This window comes from Tenrec ecaudatus, chromosome 2 (genome assembly GCF_050624435.1).
Source record: "Tenrec ecaudatus isolate mTenEca1 chromosome 2, mTenEca1.hap1, whole genome shotgun sequence".
NCBI lineage: Eukaryota > Metazoa > Chordata > Mammalia > Afrosoricida > Tenrecidae > Tenrec > Tenrec ecaudatus.
In genome coordinates this window covers 59,256,208-59,270,940 of record NC_134531.1, presented here as the reverse complement: position 1 = coordinate 59,270,940, position 14,733 = coordinate 59,256,208, and the positions used below count along the sequence as shown (strand labels likewise).

The window sequence follows — 14,733 nt, the reverse complement described above, 5'->3', positions numbered from 1 at the left end:
CCGTGGCGGTGGGTAATTTGGCCTATGGACAGTTGAACAGTTAGTTGGGCATCTTTGGGAAGGTTCCAAACAAAGTTGAATGCTCTGCAAAAGAGAAACAGACCTGGCAGGTACAACCTGCGCAGAGCCATCAGTGTTGTGGGGCCCAAGCTGGACTGCGTTTGGCAATGGCAGGTCCCCAGCTATGTGGAGAGCAGCAACCCTAGGGCCTAGGGGGCCTGCAAGCAGAGGCCTAGAACGGGGCGGAGCAAGTCCCAGCAGCAGAAGGCATAGGAGCTGTGAAGGAGCCCTGGGCAGCATGTTGATATCTGAAGGCAAAGTAGGCATGCTCAGCTTGGCTGATAACAGCAGACGCACGGCCGTGAAGGGTGGCATGCTTGGCTGCTGTCCTGATTAACAAACTGCCTCCTGTGACTTCCAAGGTGGTTCTGATTCTGCGTTGTACTCTGTTATTTCCCTGACAAAACACAGATCTGAGAGCATGTTCCATGTGGACATTGCAACCAACTACTGAACCCAGCGGCGAAGTAGTGGGCAGTGCTGTGCACAGAATGTCTTTTGTCAGCGATGGTAAGGGGGAAAAGCCGACTCACCTCCACCTCACAGGTTACACCCCGCTTTGTGCTGATCCTGAATCTTATCCCGCAGGAATCTAGAAAGTTCTAACACTAGATTACAGGACATAGGTTTATAATGAAAATGGTGGGCATAGTTGAAAACAAAGTTTTACAGCCTATATTAACAATGCTATACAATTACATCTTTGAGGAAAATATTTTTTTAAACAAGTGTGCCAATGTTAAAGTTACAGGAAAAGATATACATGGCTCAAGGTTAAAGTCCCAGGCAAGTGCTTAACACAGTTCAGACCAAAAGACAAGACGTTGCAGTCTGGAAAGTGTTACAGGTTCAAAGGTGGCTTTTACTGGTAATGATGAAGATGATGAAGTCAAAGATGTATGAGAAGCATTTTAATAAAAGTTCCATGAAATGAGAGGGGTTAAAGTAAGCATAGATAAAGCATACACTACTTTAAAATAAGCATGTGTGATTAAATCAAGTATTTGGTATTATGAACAGACTTTTTCCTATTTTGAGATTTGAAGATGTGCATGGGATAATTACCTTTTAAATCCACTTTTTCAAGCCCTCTTGTGTGCATGTGTGTTTATGTCCAAGTTACTGAAACAACCATGAGCTTGGTTTCTTTTTAATGTAAAGACAAGCAGCCAGGCCTAGGAAGCCCTTGGTTGGTACAACAGCTGCAACGATAGGATCAAACATGGTGACTGTGGGGATGATGCAGGAAAAGGCAGCATTTTGTTCTGCTGAACAAAAGGCCACTGTAAATATCAAGCTAACTCAACAGCATCTGACAGCAGTTGGGTTTTTTTAATAAGGAAAATGGGCGGGTGTGTGTGTTATTTCCCACTTAGGTTTCGACCTGCCATATGCAAGCTTACTGCCAACTTCTCCAAAAATGGTGCTAACACACACGATGAGGGCTCCGAGCTCCGGAGCCCTAAGTACACCTGCATCTTTCTCATTCACTCCGGCAGTCCCACAAACAGGATATTCAACACCTAAATTTTTAGCGCATCCCCCCCAAAAATAACGAACCAGACACAAAACAGAATCTGAGTCCAGAGACAGCAACTCCAAGTAACCAGTGGCACAGACTAAAAACCTGGGATTCAGTCTTGCTGTCTCTTCTCATTCATCCCTGTGGTGCCCAACGCACTACCAAGTCCTGTCAGCTCTCTGAAAACTTGGTTTCTACTAACCGTACTCCAAGTCACATCTGGCTCTAGTTTATAAATTACTGCACAAAGCTCCCACCGAGGAAGTTTCCACTCCTGGCTTCCTCCAATCCATGCTCTCAGAACAGGAAGGGTGCTCATTACACAGCTCTTGCTTTAATGAACGGTAACTTCCAATAACTTACTACCCATTACACTGAAACTCCACATCATACCCCGTAAGCTCTGACCTGGCTCCTCCTGCCTACGTTGTGGACCTCATCCAATACCTCTTCACGTCTGCGCTATTCTCGCGACAACCACCTTCTGTAACACTTCCTAGACTCAAATTCCATCCCAGGAGCTTTCCCTTTGCCTAGAATCCTAGCCCGAGACTCCATCTAATTGTACTTCCAATGTGACTAAAACTAAAGTGTGCCTAGTCTTGATTCTAGAAGACAATGTGCAAGTAGGCTGTTATAGCTGACAAGTAAATAATTGAGGACACAGCCAAACCAAGAGAAATTTGCCCTGTAGCATAAAATGTTTGCTCCACAGAGACTCGAAGAAAATATACATGTAAGCAATAAGGCTGGAAAATAAATGTCAAAGATGGTATTTGGGGGGGAAATTTATTTTCCAATGTTGAAAATCTAAAGTAGAAAACAGGCTGTGGTTTATGTACATGTATAAGAAAACCAAGACACACAGGAAGAAATGATACAAAAAATGACTGCACATGTGCGCACGTATATGCATGAAATCTCCAGACGATTCAGGCCCAGAAAACTTATTTCCTACTAAAACATAGTGGGATATAAATCACAGTTCTTGAAAAACATAAAAAGCACAAGTGTGAACTTTGGGGAAGGAGAAGCAATGTACAATAAGGTTAGGGAAAATGACGGAAAGAGAAGACAGTAAAAATAATGTTACCTACATGATCCTACTTGGACAGACATACAGGCTGAACTGCCATGTTAAAGGGGTCAGATGCAGACCCATGGATACACACAGGTTTGATGTCACTGCTGCAGACCCATGAATGTGGTGGACAAACATGGAGGTAAAGCTATGGAAACTTCTTACACAGCCAAACACCTTCAAAGGATGAGCTGCTGGACCTGCAAGGTTAGGACCACAATTTCGGAGGACACCAAGGTTAACCAGTATGATGTAACTTACAATGTTCTAAATCTTACTTTAGTAAGTAGCATTTGGAGGTCTAAAAAGCTCATGAGCGGCTATCTAAGGTATAACCATTGGTCTCTGCCTCTTTGGAGGGAAAAAGACTGATGGAAACTGAAAGACACATGGAAACCCTTCATCCATTGAACTGACTCCCATGAACATCTCTCTCCTACCTGGAGACCAGAAAAAACCAGATGGTGTCCAGCCACTACCACCCACTGCTCTGAAAGGGGCTACATTAGAAGGTTCCAGGTGGCATGAAAGAAAAATGTAGAACAGACTCAAAATCATGAGGCCAAGCTTATGGGTCAGAGTGGAACCCTGAGATTATGACCGTTAGTCACTCGTCTGGCTTGGAAACGAACTTACCCTCTGTGGCAGAATCGTGAACTGTTTAAGACCAAAAGGATAGCATTTACCAAATGACAAAGTTCAAAAGGAGTAGGAAAGAAGGACGGGGAACAGAAAGATCTAAAAAAGTGATGGTACTTTTTGGGCACGGCAATGAACGAGTCGAAACAGGATGTGTGTAACTAGGTGGACGGAAGATGGATGGTTTGCTCTGTAACCCTTTACGTAATTGCAATAAAAAGTTGTTTTAATGGAAGAAACAGAATAGATACAAAGATGAAAGATAAAATATTGCAGACGAAATCTTTTATATCTGTTTCAGATCAATATTAATGAATGAACAAGCAGAGGAAGAACGCTAAACAAATAAAAAAATTTGTAAAAACTCAAACTAAACCCACTGCCATTGGGCAGATTCCAACACACAGGAACCTACCGAGGGTCTTCAAAGCTATAACTATGGGGACAGATAGCGACCTTTCTTCCTCGGACCTCGTGGTGGGTTTGAATCACCTACTCTGCAGTTCCCAGGCCAACCTTACTCACTATTTGCCGCCACAGCTCCCTAACGATGTATACAACTAGGGAAAACAATACCTCACTTCAGGACTTCAATTCCCATCTATCTTAAATATTCTCACTGAGGTCACCAACATCTCCTGGGGGGGTGGGGCTCACTCAAATTCTCCAAGTTCATGCTCACTTGTCTGCAGAAGTTGGCCAAATGTTGTTACTGTTAAGAGTCCATGGTATACTTTTGGGATACTGGACAAATGATTAAGAATTGCTAATTATCATCCTTTATAAGAATACACTACTCTCTTGAAATTCTGCTGGTTCCATTATTTCCACTTAGGAGATAATAATCATCAATCTCAAATTGCACATATCTAAAACTGAACTCCTTACTGTGTTCCTAGTTATACCCCAACACTCATTTTCTTAGTTTAGTGAACAAAGCACAAAATTGCATAAGCCCACCCCCCAATAAAGGAACCTCTTTTGACTTTTCTCTAACTTGTCATTCCTCATCCAATCACAACAATCCAAAATAGCTCTGGAATCCATCCATCTAGACCACTATCTTGATCCAGGCCTCTAGCATTTCTCCCCTGGATCAATGATTTAGATTCCAACTCAAACAATCCTGTCTCCAGTCTTATTCCCCCTCTGGAACAAGAATGAATGATGCAAGAGTAAATTTATAAGTGCCACACCAATGCTTTAATTCTTTCAATGGCTCCCCACTACCCTCAGGATAAAACATAAAATTAAAGTATCTTTTATCTGATCTCTTTCTCTCCGGCTTCAAATCTCACAACTCGCAACTCCAACAGTAATGAACTTTACTTACCGTATATACTCGAGTATAAGTTGACCCGAATATCAACCGAGGCAACCTAATTTTACCACAAAAACTACATTAAAAATATGCTGAAAAACTCAGCGTATACACGAGTATATACAGTAGTTCCTAAATAAGCAGTCTTCTCTTTCTTCAATCCTTTTATTATAGTCAACTCTTACTATTCAGTTTTGTTCAATAAGTGAACTTTTATCGTTTATGGTTCGGTTTCTGTATTGCTTTTTTCATAAAGGCATCTCTGACTTCTATATCATAGGAGGCTACAAAGTTAGTGAAAATGAAACTAAAACAATATTTTTTATGCAAACTTTGTGAAGCCTTCTTGTATGTTGTGCTCAGTAGCACCTCCCATACTATAATCAGGGGTTTCCTCTCAATTTCAAGCTCTGCTGAGAGTAGGCACGTCTTATGTTGTTGCAGTTAATCAAAGCCCCTAGGCTGTGGGATAGCATGAAATTAAAGAGTATGACCGCTGGACTCAGACAGACCTGTGGGTCGCAAGTGTCAGAATTGGGCAGTTAGTTCAACTCTATATTTTCTTACCTATAAAATGTACACAGTACAGGGGTATTTAAAAATTAAATGTGATACTAAAGGGTTTACAGTCTAGTGCTTGCTTCACAGATGTATTAGCCATCATTACTTCATATAGTGCCTGCCAAAGTATTTGCTGAATGAGTACACTCTTCACAGATTACAAAAAAACATATTTTAATAGTGATAGGATTAAAATTCACTATATTTACAAATAAGTGGTCAGTTCCATAAGGAGGCGGACATGTTATTTATGTCTGTGGCACGGCGGCTTTCTTATAACCAGTATTTAGGTGAGTTGAATTATAAAGCAGAATGTTCAAAGATAATGACTTGTGCCTCGTTTTCTGGGACAATTTGCTTGTGCAGTTGAGTTTGCTCTAAACCAGAGTTCTCTAGAGAATGTGGGGAAGTGTTACAAATTGAGGCCGTTAGGTTATACCTCGCTGACTGATAAAAGCTGTAATATTCGAGTCTACTTTCTCCTGAGTTCTCTGATGCTTTTACTTTTTGCTTAAATTGAACAATCTTGTAGATCAGACACACAATCAAAACACAAGCTAAGATGAAAAAGGCTAGCAAAATGTCAAAAGCCTCGTTCAGTTTTTCCACTTCCTCTGTACAAATTAGGGATGTTCTTCCTGCCACTGATGCGGCATCACTCGGCAGAGCACTGATTTTTTCCAAGTTCGAGTTAACGGAAGAAGTAAGCTGTATTCGCACAGGCAGCACAGTAGTAGTTTCTAATGGATTACCAAAGGTATTCTCTTGAGACATTTTACTGGCAGGTGATGTTCGAAATTGTTCCCAAAAAGTAACAGTCTCAGTATTTTCCAAATGTCTCCCATTTATGGTCACTTTATGCCAGGCCATCATTAGTGCAGTGGTCTTGTGGTGCATATAAAGAGATTGTAAAGGCCAAGTCCTGGATATATTTGTCGGAGGTGTAGCACAATTTGGAAAGTCCATCCACTTAATGTAATGTAATGCTCTGCCACGCAGAGCAGGTGGGCTCTGACAATAGATGTTCGGAGTGATAGCTGAAGACACCAGCCAGTCACGAAGGTCCAACAGTTTGCAGCTACATTCCCAAGGATTAGAGTATGCCTGAAGATGAGTCAAGGAAGACAATGGCTTAAGGACCTTTGGGTGTAAGTCTGTAAGATTATTAAAGGACAAGTTAAGGATCTTCAAAGATGCTCCCATATTTTCAAATGTATCATTATCAATGTTGGTAATTTGATTTCTATCTAGCTGAAGGTATAGTAAATTCTTTAACAAACTAAATGTGTCTGAATTTAATATTTTTAAATCATTATGACTTAAGGTTAAATGTTTAAGATTACTCATTCCACTAAACCCATGCCTACGAACATTTTTAATTCTTGCATTTCTCAGGAGGAGGTACTCCTAGTTGCTAAGTCCTTTAAATGCAAAGGGCTGTGCTGTTTCATAATGGTTACGAGACAAAGAAAGTCTTCTAAGACTCCTGAGTCCTCCCAAAGCACTGGAGGGCACTTTCGTTAAAGTATTACCTTCTAGATACAAACAATCAAGCTTTCTGAGATGTTGAAAGTCTGAATCTGATATGCTCAAAATTCTGTTGTTTGATAAATCAAATATTCTAAGAGCAAGCATACCAACAAAGGTGCCACTCCCAAGGACAGTGATGAGATTCCTTTGTAGGTTTAAATACTGAACAGAAGCCAGATCATTAACACGCCTCTTGGAACAAAACATACTTGATTAGACTGTAAATATAAACTACGCAGATTTGGAAGGCCTGCAAACATTCCAGGATCCAAGCGTTTTATAAAGTTATCATTTAGATATAGAAAATATAGATGCTTCCGATGAACAAAGGCCTTTGGATATACATATAGGATGCTGGAATTATCCAAATATAAGCCTACCAGAGAATCAAGTCCTGTAAATTCAGTTTCACTCAAATATAGAAACACAGTACTTTCAGGAAAATTCTTGGGAATGCTGAAAAGGCCTAAATTACGGCAGTTAATTTGTCTCCCGGTGCAGAGCCGGCACATGGACGAACATCCAATTATCTCCTTAGGAAGTAAGAATAAAAGATAACAAGTAGAAACGGTCACAGACAAGGCAGAAAAAACGGTGATCCACACACAGCCCTGTTCCTGTTTTTATCTGTTCATATTAGAATTGGCTGTAAAAAGACAAGGTAAATCATCAGAAAGCTTTTAGGTTCTTTAAAACAAAAATGCTGTGTTCTATTTTGTTTTTGTTATCAATAATAATAAATATCAAAAATCCTGAGGGGGCTTAAAAGGTAAGAGAATTATTCGAACTAAAAGAAAACAATTTTCCCACACTTTTGAAAAATAGAATGTAATCGAGATCAGGGCATGTTGTAGGACTATTAATACCTCCAGGTTATTAGCACGCTACTTGACAAAAAGGCAATTCGTATTTAATGAACCACAAACTGGGTTAGCTTAAAGTTACAATGGAAACAAAATAATGATAGGTTAAAAGAGTTAGGCTATAACATACATCCCTATTAACAAAGCCAAATGTTAATTAAATGACACTGTATTTGTGAAAAAACAAATTCATTACAGAAAAATTAAGCTTTCTTTCAATTACTATTTTTAACAAACCATATTACTTATTAGTTCAGCTAAAAGTTGAGATTTAAATAAAAAAATCTTACCAACCACAGGAAATTCATCAATTATCACTCAGCTGATTTAAGTATACAACTTCTTTTTTACATCTACTGAGCAACATTTTTAAACTCCACTTCTCTCTGTGGCACAGCTGACCGCCATCCCTCCATGATTTTTTGAATGTCACAATTTGCTCAGGAAACTCCACTCTTCCCATTAGTTCCGCCACAGACCTTGTGTAAAACAAGGTTGCCATGGATACAGGAAACTGAAGGACAGGAAGTAACTTTATCTTTGTTTCAAAAGTATTGTTGAAAGGAAATCTCAGAAACCTATTTTTCCCCAGAATACAGCTAATTTCAGTTCTCCTACTACATACATCAAAATATCTCTTGTGATTTTAAAGAGCATTAAAAAAACAAAAAAAGGTATCCAAAAGTTTTCCCTATTTAGAATCAAAAGATCACTACACTGTATAGAAAATGCAAATTGGAATAAAGTGTCTATGAAGGGGCACAGAAGAAATTCCATTTTCCCAAAACATTTTGAAGTGCCCCCATACACAATAACAAAAACGCCTGCCTCTTGGAGGCTGAAGGAAACCCTGACTCGAGGACAGGGCGGACGAGGCAGTATTCCGTTCCAGTGAGCAAAGGACTGCTTGCTATCAACCACAACCAATACAAGAGTACCTAACAACAACAGCAGCTGAATAATACAATTTTGGCAAAATTCTAAAAATTTATATTATTTTTCACACATACTGGGGGCTTCAACTATAGCTAGTGATTTTTTTTAAGTTCTAAAATCAGCATAGAATTGAGAGGTAAACAAGTATTTTTGGAAGTATTGTTTTATTATTCTCTTTGATCTGTAGTAAATTTCACAGAAATTTTAAGTATAAAAAGTTAATTTTAGTTTTACAAATTGACCATTTAACATGTGACAAATGTCATAGCTGCACAATAGGAAGCTGCACATGAACTACTGAAGAGTAACTCAAGCAGGAAAGCGGGCGACGTACAACAGGGCCTTTAAATGCTTTCTGCCCTAGATGCCTGAATGATCTGAATCCTTTACGTTGGCAATGTATCTGCATATTATGTAATGTTTTAAAGGGAAAGACTTAAGAGTTGAATATGCAGATCTCACGCATTGGTTTCAAGTCAATGCGAACTCACAGTGAATATACAGAACCCAGTAGTATTACCCCTGTGTGGGAGCAGAAAGCCTCATCTTTCTCCTGCAGAGCACCTGGTAGTTTTGAACTGCAAGACCTTGTCGTCAGCAGCCCAACACATAGCCCACTACACATCATCAGAGCTTGAATTGGTAGATAGATAATATTATCTATTGTGGGGACGTGAAATTTCTTAATGTGGCTCTTCTATCCATGGGAGGGGCCATGCAAGCAGGGTATGTAAAACACTGCTAGATTGAGACTAATGTATTATCTCAGAAGCAGGAGCTGAGAGAAGCCTGGGACCATCAAGTAAGACCCACGACTAGGGGAGCACGTTCAAGATCCCTGTCTAAAATGATGGAGGCAGAGACCAGAGGCATCAGAGGCCATAGTATGGAGACCGTGAGACAAGACAAAGGAATCACTCAGAGCAGAGGAGCTGTGTCCCTGAGACCTAAGACCCTAAGAAAGTGAGATGGAACAGCAAGTGGGCTCCCTGGCTCAGAGGCAAGAGCCAAGCTTCTCATTGCTGAGAAGCTGAGGGCCCAAGGAGACTAGGCTACTGGCCAAGACAGGCACTACTGTGGACCAATGACTGCATCCTTAATTGCTTACTGATCCTGGCTTGTGATTACCTGGTAACCTCCTTAGTAAGCCCTAGTAGTTGCAATTATAATCATTTATAAAATGATGTGATTTTAAACCAAAACATCATTTTGTTCTTCTGCAATCCTCTGCAAACCAGCTATCAAAACAGTAACAAATCTGGAGTCTCTATCCTATCTTAGGATTTAAATGGAAATAATTCTTTATAGCTTAATCTCCAATAAAAATCCACATTTCTCTATGGATATATATATTTCACATCCTCTTCCATTTGCAGAGACGCAAGACGGGCATGAGAACTGAGAGCACAAGGTAACGCAAGCCTCACTTGGATACCAGTCCAACTAGCCAGATGGGGGCCATGATCAAGACAAACCATTCTGCCATGTGGCTTCAATGTGGGGTGGGTCCCACACCTGGCAGCACCTGGATCATGTTCCCCACCTGATGCAGACCTTCTCACTGCCCTCTGTTCAACCCTCGACTTATGGCTTGTGCAATCAATGCTCACGTGTGCAAATCGACTACACTGCTCTACCACTGTCCAGGCAGGTTGTGAACTGGTCCAGAGCAAGCATACAATTGCAGTTGCACACGTCCCAATTCCTGAGATACTACCAAATTTGATTCATGACTTCTTGACCAAGGCATAGATTTGCACAAAACGAGTATGATCAAAAGCAAAACATTTTGGGACTATTCAATTAGGGCGAATGAGGCCAAAATTCACATCTGAAAATGTCATCAGATATGTGTAGGTTATCTTTGGCATACTATGCCAAAACAGCGTAATTCCATCATTTCTTCCCACTGTATGTGTGCATACATCATTTGTGGGGTAACATTTTTTGCCAAAATGTCTAATAAAACCCTTCCCTTAAAATCTACCTAGTATGCAGATGAAGGCAATGAATATACAATTGGTATCAACTGTTCCATCTTCTTTAACCACCTCTACCAAGTTTGCAGTCTTCTGCTTCTGTTACAGCTGAAAACTCCATTTATGAGAGCAAACACAAAAGTAGGTAGTTTACATGAATTATGCCTAGGTAGAAAACCAGTTTATTAATCCACAAGATCCAAAAAGCATACATATACAGCCTGGTTAAAAAACAACAGACACGCACAATCTAATATAAGTTAAAATGATCAGAACTAGTAATTACTAGAAATTATATTAGATTATGATGCATACAAAGAAAACACTCATACTCAACAATTATTCCTATCAATAACTATGGATATATCTGAGTTATCCTCTGTGTAAACCATACTTCAAAAGAAGATAGAGAGCAAAACCTCAATAGCCAAGATCCAAAAACATCAAAGTAACCTTATTTCTGTTTTTGTTTTCCTTGTAACAAAAATACTCCGTGAGGGCTGCTGATTATCTGTTGAACCCTAGCAAAATAAAACTTCTCCACAATATGCCTGTTGTCATCTTTCCTGTGAGTTACCCAATAAACAAGACTGGTTGAATAGGCAATTCAGAAGTGACTTTGATTATTCACTTTGAAAACAATTCATCTTAAAGACATTCATTTATTTTTGGAATGTCAAATAATAAATATACATAACAAGTCCACCAGTGACTTTTCACTTCAATTGGCAATCATACGGAAGTAATAAGTAACAAATCATTTTTTAATCCTTACTGACCGTGTAGAAAATATTTTAGGAATTACTCGAATTATATGGCAGTTGTCCATCCTGTGCATCTCCTTTTACATTTTAAAAATTATAGAATTATATTATTAACTCTTTGTGCAGGTAGAGTTCAGGAAGTTAAGCATTACACTGCTAAGTGAAAGGCCAGTTCCTTAAACCCATCAATGGATTTGGAAGAGAAAAGCAATCTGCTCTCCGTCAGACTGACAGCAGAGGGAGCACAATGTTCACTGCTCTCAAGTCAATACTGACCCAAAGCAACCCTCCTTTAGGACAGGGGGAAACTGCCCCTGTGGGTTTCTGAGACTGTTAGCTCTATTCAGGAGCAGAAAGCCCTGTGTTTTGCCCAAAGAGTGGCTGCTGTTCTTACGCATCACAGGCCAATGCGTATCCATCCCACCACAAGGGCTCCAGTTACAGGAAAGGTAGCCATTAAATCCTCCAATCATTCAACACACTATGTGTCGACCCATCAATGAGGCAAGGTGCTAAGCGCACAGAGTTTGTAACATTATGCTACATAAAAGAAAACTAAACCAAACGCACTACGTTGAGTCAATGTTGAATCATAGTGACCTCTTGTGGCTTTCTGAGACTGCAAATGTTAGAAAACTACATGAAAGAAGCCGGTAACAAAAGAATGCCTATTACATGCTGTCATTTGTATAAAATGCCCAGAATTGGCACATCTACAAAGACAGAAAGTCACTTAGTAGTTGTCTGGGGCTGATGGAAGAGAACTGATTGCTAAAGAGGAGATGAAATTGTTCTAAGATTCACTGTGGTGATGAATGTACAACTCTGTGGAAATACAAAAAGTTGTTGAATTGTACAATTTATGGGTGAAGTGTGAGGTCAGTTACTTATATCTCAATAAAACAAAACAAAACCTCACTGTCATCAAGTCAATGCTGACTCATAGTGATCCTGCTGTGGGTTTCCAAGACTAACTCTATACAGGCGTAGAAGGCCGTCTCTCTCCCATAGATTGCTAGTAGGTTAGGCCTGCCAAACATACGTATCACAGCCAATGCATAACCACTACGCCACCAATAAAACTTTTATACACTCACCAAAAATGCTGTTTCAAAGATTTCTGTGATGTGAAAGGTACAAGTATTTGAGAACCGACACTATCACTGAAGACAAATGGGTACATAAACAAATGTGAAAAAAGCTGATGGTGCCAGCTATTAGTAGTTACAGTGTCTGGGGTCTTAAAGGCTTGAAGTTAAAAAATGGCAAACAGCAGGAAAGCAACAAAGCCCACATAGAAGACCCACACCAGCCTATGTGCTCATGAGGTGTTGATGGGATCAGGTATCAGGCAGCAGATAGACCAAAGCAAACAACCATACAGATGCAAATGAGAGGGTCAGAGTGGAGATCCAAAGCCCATCTATAGACAACTGACATCCCTCACAGAAGGGTCACAAGGTAGGGATGAGTCAGCCAGGGTGCCGTATAATACCAAGGAAACACACAACATTCCTCTAGTTCTTTAGTGTTTCCCCCTCGTGCCCACTATCATGATACCAGTTGTACCTTACAAATCCAGCTAGACTGGAGCATGTATACTGGCACAGATAAGAGCCCTTGACACATGGAATCCAGAACAGAGAAACCCCTCAGGTACAGTAATGGGTATAACCGTACCATGGGGAAGGTGGGGGAGAAGGGGGAACCAATCGTAATGATTGACATGTAACGCTCCTCCCTACCAGGGGGACAATCAACAGAAACATGGGTGAAGGTAGACAGTGTAAGATATAAAATAATAACTAATAATTTATCAAGGGTTCATGAAGGTGGGAGGGGGAAGAGAGAAGGGGAAAAATGAGCTGATACCAAGGGCTTAAGTAGAAAGAAAATATTTTGGAAGTGATGATGGCAACATATGTACAAATGTGCTTGATGTACCTGATGTATGGATTGTTATAAGAGCTGTAAGAGCTCCCAATAAAATGATTTATTAAAAAGATTTTTTGAGAACATTTATACTGAGGAAATAAATAATAAAATCTTAAAGAGTAGCAGGCTTAAAGATTACTATCACCCAAGTATAAAAAGTAAATTAAAAAATATAGTCCTATATTAATAGATAAAAATAAAACTTTATTTCTAGTATTCACTTATAAACATTCCATTTAAACCATCCATAGCTCAAACAAAACATTATTTCAATAATTAAATACTGTAAACATTTAACAATATTTAAATTATATGAAAATGGTATTCTTCAACATCTAAATATTATCATGATTCTACTAATCTAATTCTTTGAAAGTCTTAAAATGTTGGCGAATCCATTATCTTAGAAAATTCTGGTATCACATTTCTAAATACTATTATTTCATGCACTATTTTCTTGGAATAAATAAGCATTATAAAAGGGTATTGAATAGTCGATCCAAGTGGATTTAGTAAACTAGATATCAGCTGAGGACTTCATTATAAGGCAATTTTTCCTGGAAAGGAAATCATCATACTTAAACACCTAGCTATTTTGGAATTACTCAACTAGTTTATGTTAAATATTCACTTGTGTTGATTTCCTGAAAAAGAGTAAAATGTAAAATTCGTTTAAAAGCTTGGTTATACAGCACTAAGTCCCACTTGTAAGTCTTAGAATTCTATCGCCAAATGTGACTCTGAAATGTTAGAATGAATTTCTATTTTCTGAGGCCACAAAAAAGATTGATTTATTTCATATACAAGCAATAATTTTATATGCATCTTTGGAAAATATTAATAGAGGTATTTGAAAGAGTACGCTGGGTCTCATTTTCATGTAAAAATTAGTTGACAAAATTGCTCTTTACCTATGAAAATGATAAACACCCATGGATGTATAGCAAATTCTGACTCAGTGTGAACCTATAGGGCACAATATAACTGACCCACAGAGTTCGGAATACAAATAAATAAGTACAAGGCTGTAGTTATTTGTGGCAGCAGACTGCGGTTATCGTTCTCCTTCTGGAGAAGCTGGGAGGCTGGGGTGTTTGGTTAGCAGCAGAGAGCTTTGAAATACTGTGCCACCAGTTTCTTGTATACAAACAATACAGACCCTCTAAAAAGGAGGAAATTTTCAAACAGAGCATTCAGAATCTAAAACAATTACAGTTAAAAAATACAAAGAACACATAAAGTTGCACAGCACAACTGAAAAAAAAATATAACAAAGTTCTATTGGAGAGGATATAGCAAGAATATATAGAAGAGACAAAATAGTAGGTTATTTGTAATTCAGAATATTACAAAAGGACATCAAACAAACAGTGGCAGGTAACAAATGCTGTGATTACTCTTCAGCATTCAGCAGAATGTCAATAACAGACCATAAAAATGTATACGGGAATCTGGTGGCATAATTAGCTAAGTGTTGGGCTGCTAACCACAAAGTCTGTGGTTCAAACTGACAAACTACTAAGAGTAAGCAAATAACGAGGT

The 14,733-nt window shown here is 39.1% G+C and overlaps 2 protein-coding genes across 2 annotated transcripts in view; both read right to left on the bottom strand.

Moving 5' to 3' along the window:
* The window catches only part of IPO11 (importin 11), a 212,939-nt gene that overhangs the window by 45,505 nt on the left and 152,701 nt on the right, over nt 1-14,733 (bottom strand). The window lies entirely within an intron of this gene.
* On the bottom strand, nt 5,407-10,047 carry LRRC70 (leucine rich repeat containing 70). Its single transcript, XM_075540803.1, is given in 4 exon segments — nt 5,407-6,899; nt 6,902-7,279; nt 7,282-7,341; nt 10,029-10,047. Coding segments are annotated over 4 exon segments (1,872 nt in total). The 3' UTR covers nt 5,407-5,484.